Source organism: Tenrec ecaudatus, chromosome 1 (assembly GCF_050624435.1).
Source record: "Tenrec ecaudatus isolate mTenEca1 chromosome 1, mTenEca1.hap1, whole genome shotgun sequence".
In the NCBI taxonomy this organism is placed as follows: domain Eukaryota; kingdom Metazoa; phylum Chordata; class Mammalia; order Afrosoricida; family Tenrecidae; genus Tenrec; species Tenrec ecaudatus.
In genome coordinates this window covers 275,631-293,239 of record NC_134530.1, presented here as the reverse complement: position 1 = coordinate 293,239, position 17,609 = coordinate 275,631, and the positions used below count along the sequence as shown (strand labels likewise).

The 17,609-nt window shown below is 62.5% G+C and overlaps 1 protein-coding gene across 4 annotated transcripts; it reads left to right on the top strand.

Annotated features, from left to right (window-relative positions):
• Positions 1 to 1,348: 1,348 nt before the first annotated feature.
• Positions 1,349 to 10,697, top strand: MIDN (midnolin). Of its 4 annotated transcripts, none has more exons than XM_075543671.1 (9): positions 1,349 to 1,495; positions 2,666 to 3,258; positions 4,281 to 4,368; positions 4,582 to 4,644; positions 6,647 to 6,775; positions 6,863 to 7,168; positions 7,334 to 7,478; positions 7,656 to 7,922; positions 8,806 to 10,697. In XM_075543671.1, exons 2-9 carry the CDS (start codon positions 3,026 to 3,028, stop codon positions 9,078 to 9,080), a joined length of 1,506 nt encoding a protein of 501 aa, XP_075399786.1. In that variant the 5' UTR covers positions 1,349 to 1,495; positions 2,666 to 3,025; the 3' UTR covers positions 9,081 to 10,697. The 4 variants fall into 4 exon arrangements, with proteins under 4 accessions (XP_075399786.1, XP_075399778.1, XP_075399802.1 ...); XM_075543663.1 differs by having other exon boundaries at positions 7,331 to 7,478; XM_075543687.1 differs by lacking the exon at positions 6,647 to 6,775.
• Positions 10,698 to 17,609: the final 6,912 nt, after the last annotated feature.

Genomic DNA, 17,609 nt, shown 5'->3' with positions numbered 1-17,609 from the left:
GTGGCCAAAGCTCTGTACCCCAGCCTACTCCTGGGCCAGCAGGGCCCACAGAGCAGCCTGTTCACAGGCTACAGGGGGCCTGTCCCTGAGGGCAGTGAGGCTGTAGGCGCGCCAGGCACACCTGGAGCCTCACAATTGCAAATCCCCCTCAAGTGGCCCATCCCAGAGTGCTCCTTTGTATGATGTCCTGGGAGCCTGCCTGAGTTCCCACCCCTTTGACAGGTACAGGCAGCAGCCTCAGACACTGCATTCCCTTCAGGACCTAGTGAGCCCCACACCAGCTCTTTCCTAGTCCTAAGAAACACCACACCTGTCCTCTCACATTGGTCCAAAGAACTATTCATCCCCCATGATCTGGTCCAAAGACTTTACCTGGAACCAGCCTGGGGCTGGGGGGACCTGTTGGGTTGAAGCTGGAAGGAGGCTGGGAACTGGCACCCAAGGCCAGGGTGAGTGCAGAGGTGGCCAGGCCAGATAAAGCAGCCCTGGTGGTATAGTGGGCTGAACTGCTGACCCCAAGGTGAATAGTTTGAACCCACCAGCTGTTTCTCAGGAGAAAGATGGAACTTGGCTCCCATGCAGACCCCCAAGGGACAGTTTTACCTAGTCATGGTGGTGTGCTTATACATTGGTCTATGATCCTAAAGCCTGGCAATTTGAAACCCCTAGCCCCTCTGAGGGGAAAATGAGGCTTTCTACCATTAAAAGTTACTAGGAATTAAGCCCTAGACAATGAGATAGGGTCACTATGAGATGAAATTGACTCAGTGGCAGTAAGTTTGGTTTGTGAATTTTGACCACAATGGGCATAAACTGGCAGGAAAAGCCAAGGCAGAGGCCCTACACAACCCAGTCTGGACCTGTTTCCCTGTGGGTAAAATAGCCCCTGGAGTACAGTAAGGATTGTCTCTGGCTTTAGGTGAGGGTACTAGACAGGCTGAGGCCCCTCTCTCCAAGGTCACAGCATAGGCAGGTCATGACCGGACACTGGGAGGGCCAGGCTGGATGAACGCCCACTGAGGTCACCCGTGAAAGATCTGCAGGGCACTCATACTCCAGGTGACTGCTGCCTGTTTTCCTGGAGGGCATTCACTGACTCAGGCCCCTTGGAGCCCCGCCCCACTCGGAAGCAATGGGTGGGGCTGCGAACCCATCTTGTCAAGGGGGAAATGCGGGCAGTGGGTGGCGGCCATCAGGACCAGCCTTAAGCAGAGCTCAACGCCGGGTTAGATGTGTCCCCTGACACTGTGGGACGGGCAGGGTGGCTGGCGGCCTGGCACCCCAGGGCTCTGGCCTGAGGGCGGGGGCTGGCATGCGTCACTGTCCGCTCTAGCCCCCGCCCCTGCCCGCCCAAACTCCACCCCGGGGGAAGGCGGGAGGTGGCTCGCATAAAGGCTGGGGGCCCCCTGCTGGGCCACAGACCAGACCAGCTACCAATCACCCTGCCCCGGACGTGGGGACACTCAGTACCGTGACCACAGACCTGCTGTGCCCGGTGAGTGGGGGACGCGACCCTGTGGACATGTACAGGGGGGGGTCTAGCTGGAGACTCAGAAAGGAACCCTCATCTTTGTTCTGGGGTCAGGCAGGGTTAGGGGCGCTTCAAGTCGGGGACGACCCTTTCCCTCCTCCCCACATCACACTTGTGAAGGGGAGGGGCTCTGAGCAACCCGGGCTGCTTCCACTTGACCTCAGACCCCGTCCCTCCCCAGCCTCTTGTCATCCCCTCCAGTGACCTTGAACTGGAGTCTCATATCCCAACTGCGTCTCCGCCTGCTTGGCCTCCGGGGTTCCCCGAGCCCCATCTGTGGAGCTGCCTTCCCTCTCTCCGCCCCCACCTCGGCGGCGGTGCCCCTTCCCCCGGACTCCGGGCTGCGCTCCCGGGCGGCGCCGGCAGAGGGAGCGCCGGCGCTGCTGACTCACCGCTGCCCCGAGCGGTGCGGGCGCGGGCGGGCGCAGCCGGGGACGCCGCGTCACGTCACGGATCGGGCGGGCGAGTCACGGGCAGCAGGGGCCGTGCCCGGGGATATGGGGCGGGGGAGTTGCGAGGTGGCGCGGCCTGGGGGGGGGGGCTGCCAGGGCCTGCCCTCCCGCCACGCCCGCCCGTCACGCCGCACCCGACCGGGCCTCTGCGAGGCCCGCGCCATGAGGCGTGGGGTCCACTCTCGCTTCCGCTCGCGGCTGCTTCCCGGACCGACGCGGCGGGGCGGCCCCACGACTTCCTCACACACGCCCTCCAGTGCAGCCGTGCGAACAATGGCCGGCGCCCCGTCCCCACTTCACGCCCTTGTCCTTCTAGGGCAGAGGCGCCAGCTAGCAGTTGGAAATCCCAGCCTCGAGCCTTCCCCTGCCCTTTGTTGTGGGCGCCGGCCCTTATGAATGGTTGGGGGGCGGGGGTCGCGGGGGCGGCTCACAGCGGCACCAGCCCCGCCCTCGCCGCGCTCCCCTTGGTCGCCCGGGCTCCGTGGGCGGAGCGAAGGCTGTCCCGCCTGCCACGTGGGGGAGCACCCGGGCGTCTCTAATTGGCTGAGGTGCGAGGCCGTCAGGTTAGCGATTGGTCGCCTCCTGGCCAGCGGAGTAAGTAGTGAATGGGAGGGGGCGGAGGCCCCGCCCCTTCGAACGTTGATACATTATAACTTTTTTTTCTTGTTACTTTCACCCCCAGATCCTTGGAGCAGCGGCAGCGGCGGCGGCGGCGGCGGCTGTTGCTAAGGGAGGGGACGCAGGCCGTGCGGCCCAAGCACAGACGGCCCCGAGTGGGGCCGGGCAGGACGCGGCGCCTTTTCCCCGATCACCCCCGCGTCGGGCGCGCCTCGCCGCCCCCAACCCCGGAAGGTGCCCGGAAGAGCCGACGCAACCCAAAGAACCACTCGGATTTGGGGTTTGAATTGGCTTGCCTCTTGTGGACCTGCTCTAAACGGAGACACCCGCCTCTGTCCCGGAGGCGCTGCGAGAATTGGCAGGGCCCCGCGGACCCGCGAACACTGTTCCCCGGCGGCGGCGCAACCCCCCAGCGCGGGCCGGGATGGAGCCGCAGCCCGGCGGCGCGCGGAGCTGCCGGCGCGGGGCCCCCGGCGGCGCCTGCGAGCTGAGCCCGGCTGTCGAGGCCTCGGCCATGAGCTTGGCCATCCACAGCACGACGGGCACCCGTTACGAGCTGTCGGTGCCGCCCGACGAGACGGTAGACGGGCTACGCAAGCGACTCTCCCAGCGCCTTAAAGTGCCCAAGGAGCGCCTGGCGTTGCTCCACAAAGACACGTAGGTCGCGCGCGCCGCCTCCGCCCTACCGCCCCCGCCCCACCGCCCCTCGGGCCCCAGCCCCGGGCGTTAACAAAGAGCGCGCCGCGTGGGGAGGAAGGGGGCGGCCAGACGGGGGGCGGGGGCGCGCCGCGCGCTCTCGGGCGCCCTCTGCTCGGCCTCGCCTGCTTGGGCCCCCTCCCCCGCCTGGGGTCGCTGCACAAAGGCAGCTTCGAGGTGGCTTCCCTCAGCCAGGCTCAGGAGGTCCCCTGTGGGAGAAGACAGGAATCCCAGGGCTGTGCGGGGGTCCCAGTCGCGTGGGTGGGGGCCGCCGCGCCCTCCCCCTCCGTTGCCTGCGTCCCCGCCAGCTTCCGCATCTGTTGGGCTGCCCCCACTGCGTTTGTCTGTCTCTACCCCCACCCCACCCTGCGTGCTGTGCCCCCCTTTGTTCTCGCCACTGAGCGCTCCCCGCAAGCTCCCCCTCCCACTCGGTATTTAAATCGCCTCCAGGCCGGGGTGCCCTTCCCCCCGCGGGCCTCCGGGGACATCAGTGTCCGTCCCCAGTGGAGGGGCCTCTGTGGGGGAGGGGCAGCAGGGGGAAGGTCTTTGTCTGAGACGAGGCGGTGGCCAGGGCTTAAAGAAGGGAGGCTGGCCTGCCCGAGCTGCAAAGACTGCCCTGGGCCCAGGCCCAGTCGCCCACCAAGATGGCCTTGGGCCCGAGTTTTCGGAATTGTAGGCCAGGGCGGCCCTGGGGAGGCAGCAGCAGCAGCAGTCACCCAGCGGGGAGGGGCCGGTGATGACAGCGTCTTGAGGTTCCAAAAGGTTCCTGTGCCTGGAGTTGAGGTGCCTCTGGGAGAGGGGCTGGCTGGCAGGATGGGGACCTCCAGGCTGGCAGAGATGTCCTCACAGCCACCTCTGGGGATCAGACCAAGCCGTCAGGAAGGGTGGGGGTGAGAGCAAGCTCTCCCTTCCCCAGCCCTCCCCTCCGCCGCTTCCGCGTCCCCAAGTGTCTCCCAGTCTCACCCTTTTCCTTCCTCCCCCAGCCGGCTCAGTTCGGGGAAGCTGCAAGAGCTCGGCGTGGGGGATGGGAGCAAGCTGACGCTGGTGCCCACGGTGGAGGCCGGCCTCATGGTAAATGCCTGCTCAGGGTTGTGTGGCCTGCGGGCCCAGACACTGGCAGCCCCTTACCCCACCTGCCTTCTGAACACACTGCAAGCTGGGTTTCCTCCCACACCACCCTCACCCCCCTGCCTGGTGTACCTGAGCCGCAGGGTCCCTCCCCAAACCAGACAGAGTCCCTCCTCAGACCAGATGACCAATTCACAGTATCCCTCTCTCCTCCAGTCCCAGGCAGCCCGGCCAGAGCAGTCTGTGATGCAGGCCCTGGAGAGCCTTACCGAAACCCAGGTAAGACCCTCCCAGCCCTGGGGGCTGCCCACGGGGCAGGCTGCATTGGGAATCCTAAGTGGACTGTGGGTGGCCTTAGCTCCTTCACAGGTCAGGGAAGATATTGCCCCCACCTTTGTGCCAGCCTGGCCTGGTCACCTTTACTTCCTCCTCCTCCCGTTCCACCCCCACCCCCTAGCATCACCACCTGACCTTGAGGGTTTGTCTCCCACGGTGGCCATTGGGGGCTGCTTTCACAAGCTGCTGCCTGCAGGGTGACCTTGTCCCACTCCTGACTGGCTCATCCCCAGCCCCACACACCACCCCGCCCACTGCGGCTTTCCCAAAGTCGACTGAGGTGGTTAAAAAAAAATTCTTCTAATTTGATTTTAAAATTTTTTGTGTTTCAGTTTTTGTTGGGTGGGGGTTTCAGGAAGGGCAGGGCTGTCCTAGTGATGCCTACTTCCATCTGCTGTGACCCCCTGCCCCCACCCTATGAAGGGTGGAGAGGCACCTCACACCCCTCCCCCCCTGCCCTTTGTTCTCAGCCCCAAGGGGGCGGGGGCGGCTGGGCCTGGCCAGCAGGGCACTGGCAGGATGTTGGGAAATTATTTAGTAACCTGGAGGAGGCAATAAGGGGGGTTGGGGGGGCTTGAGCTCAAGGTTGTCTCCCCATAGGGGTTCCAAGTTTTGTGGGGACTATTTTTTCCTCTCTTTTTCCCCGTCCTGCTTCCCTCATTTTAACCTAGTGATGGACCTCCCGCTGGCCACCTCCCAGGCAGCTGACACAGGCCTGCTGCCAGGGTGGGGGAGCAGGCAGGGGCGGTAGGATCCCGGGCTCCCCAGCCAGGCCCTCGGGAAACCTGCTTGGCGGCTTCTCCTGAGGAGGAGCTGGGTCCTCTGCTCGCCCCCTCCCCAGCATGCACTATCCTGCCCGTGAGAGGGGGGCTTCAGGGACCTAGGTGATCTGCTACCAAATGGGGGGGTGCGCTTGGGGTCCCAGCGGCAGTGGGTGCACATGACTTCCTGGGGCGAGTGTAGACAGCTTTCTGAGAGCTGGGGAGGAGGCTGTGGTTGGCAAGCCGCGCCCCCCCCTCCCGCAGGCTGGATTCGCATCCGCCCCGGGTGCCTGCGTCAGAAGGTGTGGGGGGGGGGCCCTCTGGGCGGAGTGACTGGGCTCCTGGCGCCTGGCACAGTCATGCCCGCACACCCTCCCCAGGGAGGAAGTAGTAGGGTGGGGGGGCCCCAGCTGCTCCCGGGAAGTCACCCCTGGGCCCTTCCTGTGAGGAGGGGCTGCCTCTGGACTGGGGGTCTGGCAGCAGAATGGGGGCCCCACCCTGCTGCCTCCTCCCCCTCCCCACGGCCCCCTTGCAGAGAAGTGAGCTGGGGTGGAGAGAGGGAGGCAGCCGCTGAGTCACTCCGGCCTGTGTCACTTCTCAGAAACCTCCACCCCCCCCCATCCTGGCCCCTGGGGAGAGGGCAAGGCACTGGCCAGGCTCAGAGGAGGGGAGCCCTAAAACCAGGTCAAGGGGGCAGAAATGCCACTCCACCCACCCCAACCCCCACTTTCGGCCTTGGGAGAGGCTACTTTGGTATTCCTTTTTATGGGGTGCTGGCTGTGGGGCCCCAGGTAAAAGGGCTGGGGGTGGGGGACTCAGACCCCAGGGAACCAGTAGGGCTCCCTTTCCCTGGGGCCGGCACCATGCCTCAGCCTCAGCCCTAGCCCCGCCCAGGACAGATAAATATTTATCTTGAGAAAGCAAAGGTTAGGATGGAAGAATTTGTACAGGAATTCCACCCACTCATTGGCCTGCTGGGTGGCTTAGCTGGGAGGGGGTTGAGGCAGGCCTCCCCTCCCCATGTTCACGGGCACCAAGAGGGCGGGGCTGTGGTGTGGGCTATGGGTTACTAGAGAGCAGGCTCTGCAGCTGGGCCCGCCCCCTCTGGCCTCAAGTTCCCTTTAAGAACCAGGCTGGCCAGGGAGGGCCAGGCCCCCATCTGACCCGCCTCTGTCCCCCCACAGCCCCATGCGGCACCTGAGCTGGGCCGGGCTGGCGGAGGCGGCTTCCGGAAATATCGATTCCTTTTATTTAAGCGTCCGTGGCAGCGACAGGGACCCCAGAGCCCAGAGAGGGGCGGCGAGAGGCCCCAGGTCACACAGCGCGGGGGGACCGGGCTGGGCCGGGCGGGGGCGCCACGGGTGGGGCCCTGCAGCTGACAGGCCACACTCCCTCTGTAGGTCAGCGACTTCCTGTCTGGCCGTTCGCCACTGACCCTGGCGCTTCGAGTGGGTGACCACATGATGTTCGTCCAGCTGCAGCTCGCTGCCCAGCATGCCCCTCTGCAACACCGGCACGTGCTGGCCACTGCAGCCGCCGCTGCCCGCGGAGACTCCAACACAAGCACCCCTGTGTCCTCGCCTTGCCGGCCCGTGTCCGGTGTCACCCGTGTTCCCCCAGTGCCCAACAGCCCAGCCCCTGCATCTCCCTCACCGCTCACAGCTGGGTCCTTCAGATCGCACCCAGCCTCAGCTACCTGTCCCAAGGTCAGTCTAGCTCGGGGCTGGTCTGGAGCCAAAGGGCTGTGCTGCTCTTGGACTCCTGGGAGGTTGGCCATTTGCTTCAGGTGGGCAGGTGGTGGCCCTCTCCAGTCCCAGGTCATCGCTCCACCCCATCCCACCCCTGCTCACAATCCTTCTCTCCGCCAGCAGACGGACTGTTCCACTCCAACAAGCAGTGGTGCCAGCACCACATCCACCCCAGGGGGCAGCCCAGCTTCCCGCCCCCGCAAACCTGGCGCTGTCATCGAGAGCTTTGTGAACCACGCACCAGGGGTCTTCTCAGGGACCTTCTCTGGTAGGTGATGCATGACTGTACCCATGGTGAACCCCAGGGGCCCCTACACTTGGAGCACTTCTCCCCGAGAGGTGACACACTTAAACCTACAGATCTCGCCACACTTCTGTGCATTGCACATGCTAATCGGCTGGGCCACGTGTGTGTATTCACCCCATGCCCACCCCACCCCCACAGGCACGCTACACCCCAACTGTCAGGACAGCAGCGGGCGACCCCGGCGGGACATTGGCACCATCCTGCAGATCCTCAACGACCTCCTGAGTGCTACGCGGCACTACCAGGGCATGCCCCCCTCACTCACCCAGCTGCGCTGCCACGCACAGTGCACACCCGCCAATGCCACCGCTACCCCAGGCCCCGAGCTGACCCCCAAGTCTACCTCCTGTGAGAAGCTGCCGGCTGGGCCCCCGGCCTCCCAGATCCGAATGTGTAAGCCTCCGGGTGAGTATCCACCCTCCCCCTTACCCCGCCAAGGACCCTCTTGTGCGGCTTGGCGCCTAGCAGCTGACCCACCGAGCCATGGGCACCAGCTGCTGCTTCCCCCGCCTAAGCTAGAGAAGGGAGCATGTGTACAGGGGCACAAAGTGGCCTTGTCCACCCCTGGGGGGGGTCATCCTTCTTCACTTCCTCTTCACACCCTTCCCCCCCTGCTGGGAGACCCCCTTCCAGATGGCATTCAGAGCTGTTATCTGTTATGAATAGCCAGCTCAGGCCAGGTTCCCCTAGGGAGGGAGGCCCCCCCTGCCCCTTTCATTGGGGACTTGGGAAAAACCCTCAGGGGACAGGCAGGCACCTGACCTCCCGCTTCCCCTTGTCCTCCAGTGAATGACCATTTCTTCCTACTTGGCTCCTGTTGGGTCACATTGCTCTTCTCAAGCCAGGGCAGGAGCAGCAGGGGCAGGGCACTGGGCTGCAGGGCAGGGGCAGTTGGCTGCTGCAGCAGTCCCAGTTCAGCTGTCCTTGGGAACACTGGACAAGCAGGTGGCAGGGAGGGAGTGAGCCAGCCTCAGGATAAAATTTCCACCTTTGTGATTTTTTTGTGGTAAATTGGGTGATATGGTGGGGGACCAGGGGGGCCATAACCAGCCTCAGTTAAACACAGATAGGCAGAGCACCCTGAAGTGGACCTAGTGGCAAAGTGGGCTCTTCATCCTTAGGCCTGCCGATGGCCTCTGACCCCAAGACTGCAGACAAACCCCAAGGGGCAGTCCTCTCACCCCACCACAGACAGACATTGCAGGGTTGCCCCACCCACCCATGGCCTCCCACTTGGGCCCCCTCTGAGGCCAGCCTGGGACTCACGCTCCCACCCAACCCCTTGCAGGGGACCGTCTGCGGCAGACTGAGAACCGCGCCACACGCTGCAAGGTGGAGCGCCTGCAGCTGCTGCTGCAACAGAAGCGGCTGCGTCGGAAGGCGAGGCGCGACGCGCGAGGCCCCTACCACTGGCCACCCAGCCGCAAGGCTGGCCGCAGTGACAGCCCCAGCGGGGGCGGGGGCAGCCCTGGCGAGTCCACAGGCCTGGGCCTCGACTTTGAGGACTCCGTGTGGAAACCGGAAGTGAACCCCGACATCAAATCTGAGTTCGTGGTGGCCTAGGAATCGGCCAAGGACCCGGGGAGCCTCTGGTGATCGGGCAGAGCCAGCACAGGCGCCTCACAGCAGGCGCCCCTCCGCAGGCCGCTCGCGCACGCGCGCCCTCCCGCGTCACCAAGGTTTCCCAGACGCCCGTGGGCCTCTCACGTGCCCACCCCTCCCGGCTCCGGCCCCGCCGCCCACCTCCCGGTCTCCTGCCCGCCCGAGTCCCAGATGTAGCAGCCTCCCAGATGGCTGAGCCGGAAGACAGACGGCGCCCCCGCCCCTTCCGCTCCGCCCCCTCACCACCTCCACCCCATTCAGGTTAAAGTCACAACTCTCAAGCCTCATGCACTTTACGGAGGGGAGGGGCCGGAGACCCCCGCCCCTTGCGCCCTGCCCCGTCCACAAGGAGACGCCCACTCGGGAACACCCCTTCCCCCAAAAGGCACTGGAGTCTTGGCCCAAGACTCTTGGGACGGCCGGCCGTGACCGGGCAACCTTCACATTGCCCTATTTTCTGTTGGGAAAGGCCCAGGGTCTGCTGCGGGAGCGGGGAGGGGCAGGGGAAGAGGGTAGGACCCAGGGCCCCGCCCCCAGGTGCGCAGGCACCTCTCGCACACTGTGCTGCAAACTCCCCTGGCACCCCTAACTGATCTGCCTGAGCTTGGGGTATTTATAGACTATTAATTTCTGACTGAGCCAATCATGGGTCGCAGCCCCCGGAAGAGCACACGGCCAGGGGTCTGAGAAGATTCCCCCACCCCATCCATCCAGGCTCCCTGCGGGACCGGGAACTGTCTGGGGAGGGGCCTCTCCACAACCTGGAAGGGGCATGCTGAGCTGTGAATCCCTGAGCAGGGCAAAAGCCGTGTAGCATTAACCCCCTTGGGGGAGGGGGGGTCGCTGCTGGTCTAATTTGGACCCTCCCCACTCAGTGAGGGTCCTGGGGGTGTGCAGGCCCCAGAGATGGGGTCACTGGGGCACGCCTCCAGACCAGGGCCATTTCAAAGTGGGTGGGCTTTTTTTTTTAATTGTTTTTCACTGATAATGGAGATGTTGGGCGCCACCTGACGCCCTTGTCTGAGTCCTGGCCACAATCTCGTTACCTGTCCTGTCTTGCTCCCCTGTTCTCCCAGCCCCTGCTTGTCCCCCCTTAGGTAAACCCCAGGTCCTCAGCCCCCTCCCGCTCAGTCACGTGTTTAAACTTAATGGTTTCAGATGTGAACTTCATGTGTTACTGTAGCTTTGTAAATTTTTTCGTGGGGGGTTTGGGGGGTGGGTCGGGAGGGGTTAGGGGGGTCGAGGATTTTTTTTTTTTCAAAAAAAAAACAAAAAGGAAAAAAAAGCGGGTTTTCCCCCAAGAATGGTCTTGGGATCCTATTTAAACGTTCAATTTTCTAATAAACGTATGTGCCTCCGCGGGTGGGAGGCGGAGGCTCCCTGGGGCAGCCATGGCCTGTCCACCTCTGCCCTCCCCAGGCTCTCACCCCCTACTCCCCCCCAGAAAAAAATTACCCGCCCTTGGGGGCCGGGCTGTGGGGGTCCCGGACCTCGCGGGAGTTTCTGGTATGGAAAAACTAAGAAAAAGAAACCTCCAAAACACCTTGATTTCGAGTAATAAACGAGATGAAACAAGAATTGGCCTGCTTTGCTGGGGGCGGGGTGCAGCTGGGCTCCAGGCCTGGGAGAGCCCTTGCCTGAGTTTGCTGTGGTCTTCCCTGGCTGCAGGGGTGCTGTGGGAAGGCGAGGGTGGTGCCCACTTTACAGTGGGTGATAGGAAGTGGGGCCAAGGCTCCCTAGTAGGGGTGGAGTGAGGTTCCTAAGTGGTTCCCACGCCCCCTCCCTTGGCGTGGGGTGAGCCAGGAAGTTGCCTGGGGTGAGGGGAGGGACCTGACCACTTCCCCTACTGACCGAGGGGACCTATGCTGGCCAGCCCCCACGCAGGCCTCAGTACCTGGATTCGTGAAATGATGGGTCAGTCTGTTGGGAGCCACTTTGGACTTGTTTCCCCAGTCGCGGGGAGTGAGGTAGCTGGATCCTATTCTCAAATCTCTGTCATTCTTGCTGCAGTGAACACAGCAGGCAAGGAGCCTCTGCCCCTCATTCCTCTTGCAACAGGTTCTAGTGGGCAGGTGCTCAAGGCCTGGTTCAGCCAGCCTCAGTGACCCACAACCCCACACACACACCCTTGGCCCCTCTGCAGCCACACCTCAGCCTTGCACCCTGGCCCTAACAGTCACAGGTCTTTGCCCAGACTGTGGAACACCCCTGCCACCAGACTGCCTCTGCCTCTAGCTCAACCTGGGAACTTCTCGCCTGGCACCGCCCTCATGCCAGTGGTGCCCTGCTCCTCCAGGACTGCCCCCAGCCTGAGGCTCCCCGCCAGGGCACTGCCTCAGCCCCCTCAGAGACTGGGATAGTCATCATTATTCTGCTCATTGCCCCTTTACGGAATCTCTGTGATGCTCACAACCATGGAGTCAGACGTAATTTTGTTTCCATTTTATAGATGAGGAAACAGGCCAGAGTATTTCAGTGTTTGTGAAATTATGTACCCACCCACCCCTCCTGAAGGCTCTTCCATCTGCCCCTCCCACTGCCCAGTCACCCTGAAAGCATCCTGCACTACTCCCTCCACACTCAACAGAGAGGGCGGCTGAGTCAGGCCCCCTCAGTTGACGACAGTGGGGATCACTGGGCCTCAGGCAGGGCCACAAGGCAGGGCTGTGGGTGGGAAAGGTCGTGGCCAGGGCCACATGGTTGAGGTCAGGATGGCCGCCAGCCCCTAGACTAGGTGGGGAGAGCAGCTGGCCAGGTGAGGCTGACTCACAGCCTGGACTCCAGCCTGGGGCCCTTCAAGGGTCACAGGCCTGCCCTGGAGTGGTAAGGGCACAGCATGTCGTTTTGTTTTGGTTTTTTTGGGGGGGTGTTTGTCGGAGGGGCTAGCCTTGCTGGGTAGGCTGAGGGAACACAGTTGGTTCTGAGGGACATGGTCCTGCCTGGGCACCTACAAAGACAGGTAGGGTGGGAGCCATTTAACCCCGTTTGTTCGCCTGCCCTCAGCACCCACACCTGCTTCAGCAGATGCCCGAGGGTCGATCGGGCGATCCCGAGTAGTGCGGGGGCCAGGGGGACAGCGCAGGGAGCCAGGAGTGAACTGGAAGGTACGTAATGACTAACTAGGCGGCCCAGGGTCGACCCGATCTCAAGGGGCGGGGCCAGCTTTGCGCCTCCCCCTCCCTCCATTGAGGAAAAAGATGAATGGGAGGGGGCGGCCCCGGAACCTGCGGGGAAAAGGAACGCGGTTTCCAGGACAACGCAGCTCGAAGCGGGCCTGACGTCATCGCGGCCCCCGACGGCGCGTCGAGAGGCTTAGGAACCATCCATCCTACCCGAGGCACTTCATTGGTGAATTAGCACGTCACTTATCTGTACTCACCAATAGAGATTAGGGACTTACCCCTAGAGGCGGGACTTGGGCCGAGTGCGCAGGCCCGAGCGCAGAGACGCGCAGCCCCCTCCCACCGCGTCTGCAAAGCTGGGGGCGGGAGACGCAGGCGCAGGTCTGAGAGCTGCGGCGGGGCCCGAACGGAAGAGGGGGCGTATCTGGGGACCCCGCCACACGTGGACTCTGGCACGCACACGTGCACCCACTCGTTTACGAAGCCTGGGCGTTTCTCGCCGCCCCTAGCCCTTCCTGGCCCCGCCTGCCGGAGCACAGGCTAAAGAGGAGGCAAAGGTGGCGTGGCGACAGCAGAGGGCAAGGCGCCCAGCGCAGAGTGGAAGCATGTGGGGAGCAGCTGGGAAGATAATTAGCACTCCTAGTCTGTGACTTGAGGGAGGGGTAACAGGGGGACCTGGGAGAGAAGCAGGTCCAGGACGTATGGGGGCAACTGCACCCTTAGCATGGACCTAGGCGGGCCTTCAGTGCCTCCGCCAGGTTCTAGCATGGCAAGCAAAGGGGGTCACGGGTGCCCATGGATACTGGGACAGATGGGCAGGTGACACTCTGGTTTCCGTGACTGGCAACGAGGGCTGAGGTTCGAGGAAGCACGCTGGTTGGAGAGGTTGGCCCCGGAGGCCACGGGGCCCCTAAAGGGTGGTTGAGCAATACTTGCACCTGTCGTGAGCCACCTTGCCATGGAAGCACCCTGGCTTCCACTCCGAAAGGCCAGAGTGAGGTGGGTGTCTTTGCCAGGTGAACTTGTACCAGTCCCAGCCTAGACCCTGGGACTAGCTTGAGAAGAGGGCAAACCATTGAGTTGGTGGGGCTAGCTATGTGCACAGGTCATGGCCAGAGGGAACCCAGGCTGGGACCTCACAGGTGAGGAGTAAATTCCTGTGACAAGATAGACAGGTAGAAGGTCACAGGGAGGCCCTACCCCTGGGGAGAGAAGCTTTGTGGATGTAGGGTCAGGTTCTGTACTGCCAGCACCAGACATGGTACCCCAGGCACAGAGACCCCCATCAGGCCTGGGTGTGACCCACTTCCTGTCTGGGCACGTGGCAGTGAGTTTGGCCAGGCTGAAGGCAAGTCCTCAGACCACTCACCTGAGGTCCCAGCCCCAAGATCTGCCTGCATACAGCCTGGGAGAGGGCCCAAAACGGCCACTTCCAATGTCACCTGGCCCCTCGGAGCCTCGAAGCCGTGCCTGTGGAAGAGGGCGGCTGTCACCTGGGCCCGGCTCTGGATCTCTTGGTTCACAACTGAGTTTACCTCCCCTACCTGCTCCTCCCCCTCACTACCTGTCCTTTCCCCCTCTGCATCTCTCAAGTCTCTGGTCCCCTCCCCCTCCACTTCTCTTTCCCAGCTTCTGCTTCTCAGCGAGGCTTCTCTCAGTCCCTCCGCCTCTATTTCTGTCTCTGTCTCCTTCTCTCTGGCGGTCTCGGCTATTTTTGCCTGTCCGGGTCCCACCATCTCCTCCGCCCCGGCCCATCCCCCACTTCCGGCCCTTCTTGGGGCCTCCATCCACCCCTCCCCCTGCTGGAATTCCAGCCTCCTGGCCCTCCCTGGGGCCAGCTGCCCTGGAGAGTGCGGAGATACAGGGGGTGGGCTCCAGATCAGAGGTCAGACAGAGAGGGGATGGGCAGGGCAGATGGGACGCCACCCTAACCCCTCTGGAATGTGGTTGGGGCCTGCCCCTTACGGGAGGCCCTCTCTCTGGACCTGCTGGGGACAACTGGTGACCACTGCCTGAGGCTCACCCTGACTTGAGACACAGGCAACAGAGCCCCCAGGAGTTAAAGCCAGCCCCCATCCCTAATCACACCCAGAGCAGACAGACGCCTCAGCTAGGTAAGCCCAACCTAGCCTGTAATTAGGAACTTGCAGTGAGCCATGCCACATGGATTTGATGTGAAAAAAATGTGGAATTCTTCACTCCTGCTTAGTTGCTTATTGGGTAATCTGGCCCCAATCTAACTGGTCTCCCTGTCAACAGCCATGTACTCACTACAGGCATCCCCTTCCAGTTACAGCCCCCCAACCAGCCCCTGACCCCACGGCACAGGACACCCCAAACACCAGTACTGCCTGCAGACCCTTGCAGAGGCCACTCCCAGCCTGGCCATGGGGCGAGTAGGAGAACATGGGCCCTGCAACAAGAAGAAAGGACAAAACAGGTTACATACGTGGCCACTCCTTGGTGCCCATTTCTGGGTTAAAGCAGCTGATGTGCAAAGGGGCCTGGGTGCTGCCCCCGCCCCCAGGCTCCCCCATAGTCCTCCTCTTATGTTAGGAGGAGCTGGGTTGAACTGCTAACCACACGGCAGCAGTGTATGCCCACCAGCCATTCCTTGGCAGAAAAATAAGGCTGGGTGCTGGGGTAAAGCAAGCTAGCTGTTCTCTGCCCTGCAGGTCGCCTACGAGTGAAATCAGCCTGGTGGCAGTAGAGTGGTCAAGGTTTGGCTGTGTTTGGCCATAACAGCCAAGTTGGGGGCCTCGGGTGACTGACTAATGGCAGCCTGTGTGGTCTGTCTGCATGGTCGCCTGGGCGTGCCACAGACCTGGGTACCTGTGTGCAGGTATGTGGGGAGAGACATCTGTGCTGGTGCTGTATCTGCTGTACACCCCCACGTGCCCTGTGTGTACTCTGAGCCCCAGGGAGCATTTTTCATTTGTTCTACCCTCATAGCCGCCAGATGGCCGGCACCAACCCCAGATCAGGGCCCTTCTCCACCATGTGTGTGGAGACGTCATCTGCACCTCCATGTATAGGGCTCCTGATCATGTCTGTGGAGATTTCTTCTCCAGATTTGAGGTCCCCGGTCATGTGACTGACCAAGACTTTGATAGCACGGGGGTTCCTCCTCTACCTGGGAGGGACGGTGGGAGGCATTGTGTCTAATATCTGAGGGTGCATGGAGTTGGGACACTTAACTAACATACCCACCTTGGCATAGCCCTAGCTCTTCCATGTACTGTGTGTTCAGGCATTCCACAGACACACATAACATGGATTTTATTGGATACAGCAATAGCCGTTTGTGGGTTCCCTGGAGGGCCTCCATCTGTGCGCCAAGGGCACGAAGACAGAAAGAGCAAGTTCAGTTGTGACCCCAAGGGCACATGCCCACATACTGGTGCCTGGCCTGTGTCTCTATCTGTGTGAGTCCAGGTTTCTCGGTGTGCAGCATCTTCGTTTTTTTGGTGGGGAGGGGCACACAGAACTTGCTGCACATATATTTGGTGGGTGGGGGCTGCAGTTACTATGCATGGCCCGGTGGGGCGCTGTGAACTATGTGTTTGTGACTGTGGGCATGCTATATAGGGCTGTGTCCGAAAACAGGACTGTGTGTTCCCTGGGGTGGGAGGCCTCAGCTGGGACTCTGTGAGCAGATGGCTACTTCCCAAGCCCTGACTCAGTCCTCTGGGGAGGGGCTGAGTCATTTGGAGACCAGGCCTGACCCTGTGCTGCCCCTCCCCTCCAGACTCTGTAGAGGAGCAGCAGGGAGACTGAGGACCAGATGCAGCTCTCTTGGCCTGACCTAGTAAGACACCTGGGGAATTGAGGGAGGGCAGGTTTGGCCCTGGTTCTTGCTAAATGGTGTCCCCTCTCTGAGGCATCCCAGCTGCTGCTGGCCCAGTATGGTGCCCACGGTGTGTGTGGGGGTCATGAGTCACCACAGGCTGGGTCCATGTGATGCCTGCTCCCCTGAGTCAGACACACAGGGCTCCCATGCCCAAGTCCCAACTGCAGTGTTTACAGCCCAGTACATGGCCACACTTCCCATGTGGACACACACACACACACACACACACACACACACACACACACACACACAGTGATCTGGGCTTCCTGCACACAATCCCACACCCGTGCACTGGCATGCATATGCACACTTGGTCCTGACTCTTCCTCTTCGTGCCTAAGTCCTCCCTGCCCATGGGTACATGTGTGGACGCAGGCACAGTATGGGCCACCTCCCTGCACCCCCACCCGGGCTCTGGCCCCCGCGGATCTGGGCTCTGCTCCATGCTCCACGCCTCCGACAGGCCGCCGCCAGGTGCACTGTCCGGCCCCCGCCCAGCCGGGAGGGGCGCTAATTACGTGGCCTTGGGGTCCCCCCACGCGCCTTTCATCCCGGCGCGCCCGACCCTGGCCAGACGCTCATTACGCCTCCCGCCCGATCATTAGCGGGGTCGGAGGAGGCCCAGCGTCCGTCAGGCAGGCCCGGCCCGCGGGGCGGGCGGTGAGGAGAGCAAAAGCGCCGCCCCCCTCGTTTCCACAGCGACACTAGCGGGCGGAGGCGGGGGCTGGCGCCTGCGGGTTGCGGGTCCGGTGGGACGGCGTACGGGAGGCCTCGCACGCGATTTCCGGTCCCCTCGGGCGGCCGGCCGTTCGCAGACCCTGCTTCTTCGCTAAGGCGAGCCCACACCTTGTGTCCAGGGGCCGGGATACCCACACCACGTGGAGTTGAGCGGGAAGGAAGGCTCGCAGGGTGGGCGTCCGGGTCGGAGGTCGGGGGAACTAGGGACTCAAATAGGACCCTTCTCCCACCGGAGTTCCCCAACCCCCGGGCCGACACGGGGGCTTGGACCACGGGGAAGACTGGCCGACCAGGCAGGGCGGCTGAGGCTGCAGCGCCCCCTCGTGTCAGAGATCGCGCCCAGGACCCAAGTGGCGTCTCGGCGATGGCGGGAGGGGCCCCTCACAGAACACACACACAGGGTCGCGGGTCGGCACCGAGTCACAAATGTATAGAGACCTAGATAACCACGGAGCCCAGGTGGCCCTGCCAGGTACACACCTGCGATGCAGGTACGAACGCTGGTGCACGTAGGGACCATGAATGTGAGAACACGCTAAGAATCGTCTGCCCATAAAGTACACGCAGTGGTAGGTGCACCTGGGGCTGAAGTGAGCGCTTACTAACTATGAAGGAGCAGGAAGAATGAATGAAGGAGCCCCAGCTTGGTACAGATCCAGCAGCTGGCAGCAATGCAGGGCAGTGTGTGCGTTTGGGGACGGGGGCTCAAAGGCAAGTAGAGGAGGATGTAGGGCCTGGGTCTGTTTTGAGACAGGCGGTCCAGGCACCTGGCGTTACAAA

What these genes read in the sequence shown, in the direction of transcription:
- MIDN (XM_075543663.1), top strand. Translation starts at nt 3,026, where the DNA reads ATGGAGCCGCAGCCCGGCGGCGCGCGGAGCTGCCGGCGCGGGGCCCCC. An exon ending in GCGTTGCTCCACAAAGACAC is followed by an intron (nt 3,259 to 4,280) that starts GTAGGTCGCGCG and finishes TTCCTCCCCCAG; the next exon opens with CCGGCTCAGTTCGGGGAAGC. An exon ending in CCGAATGTGTAAGCCTCCGG is followed by an intron (nt 7,923 to 8,805) that starts GTGAGTATCCAC and finishes AACCCCTTGCAG; the next exon opens with GGGACCGTCTGCGGCAGACT.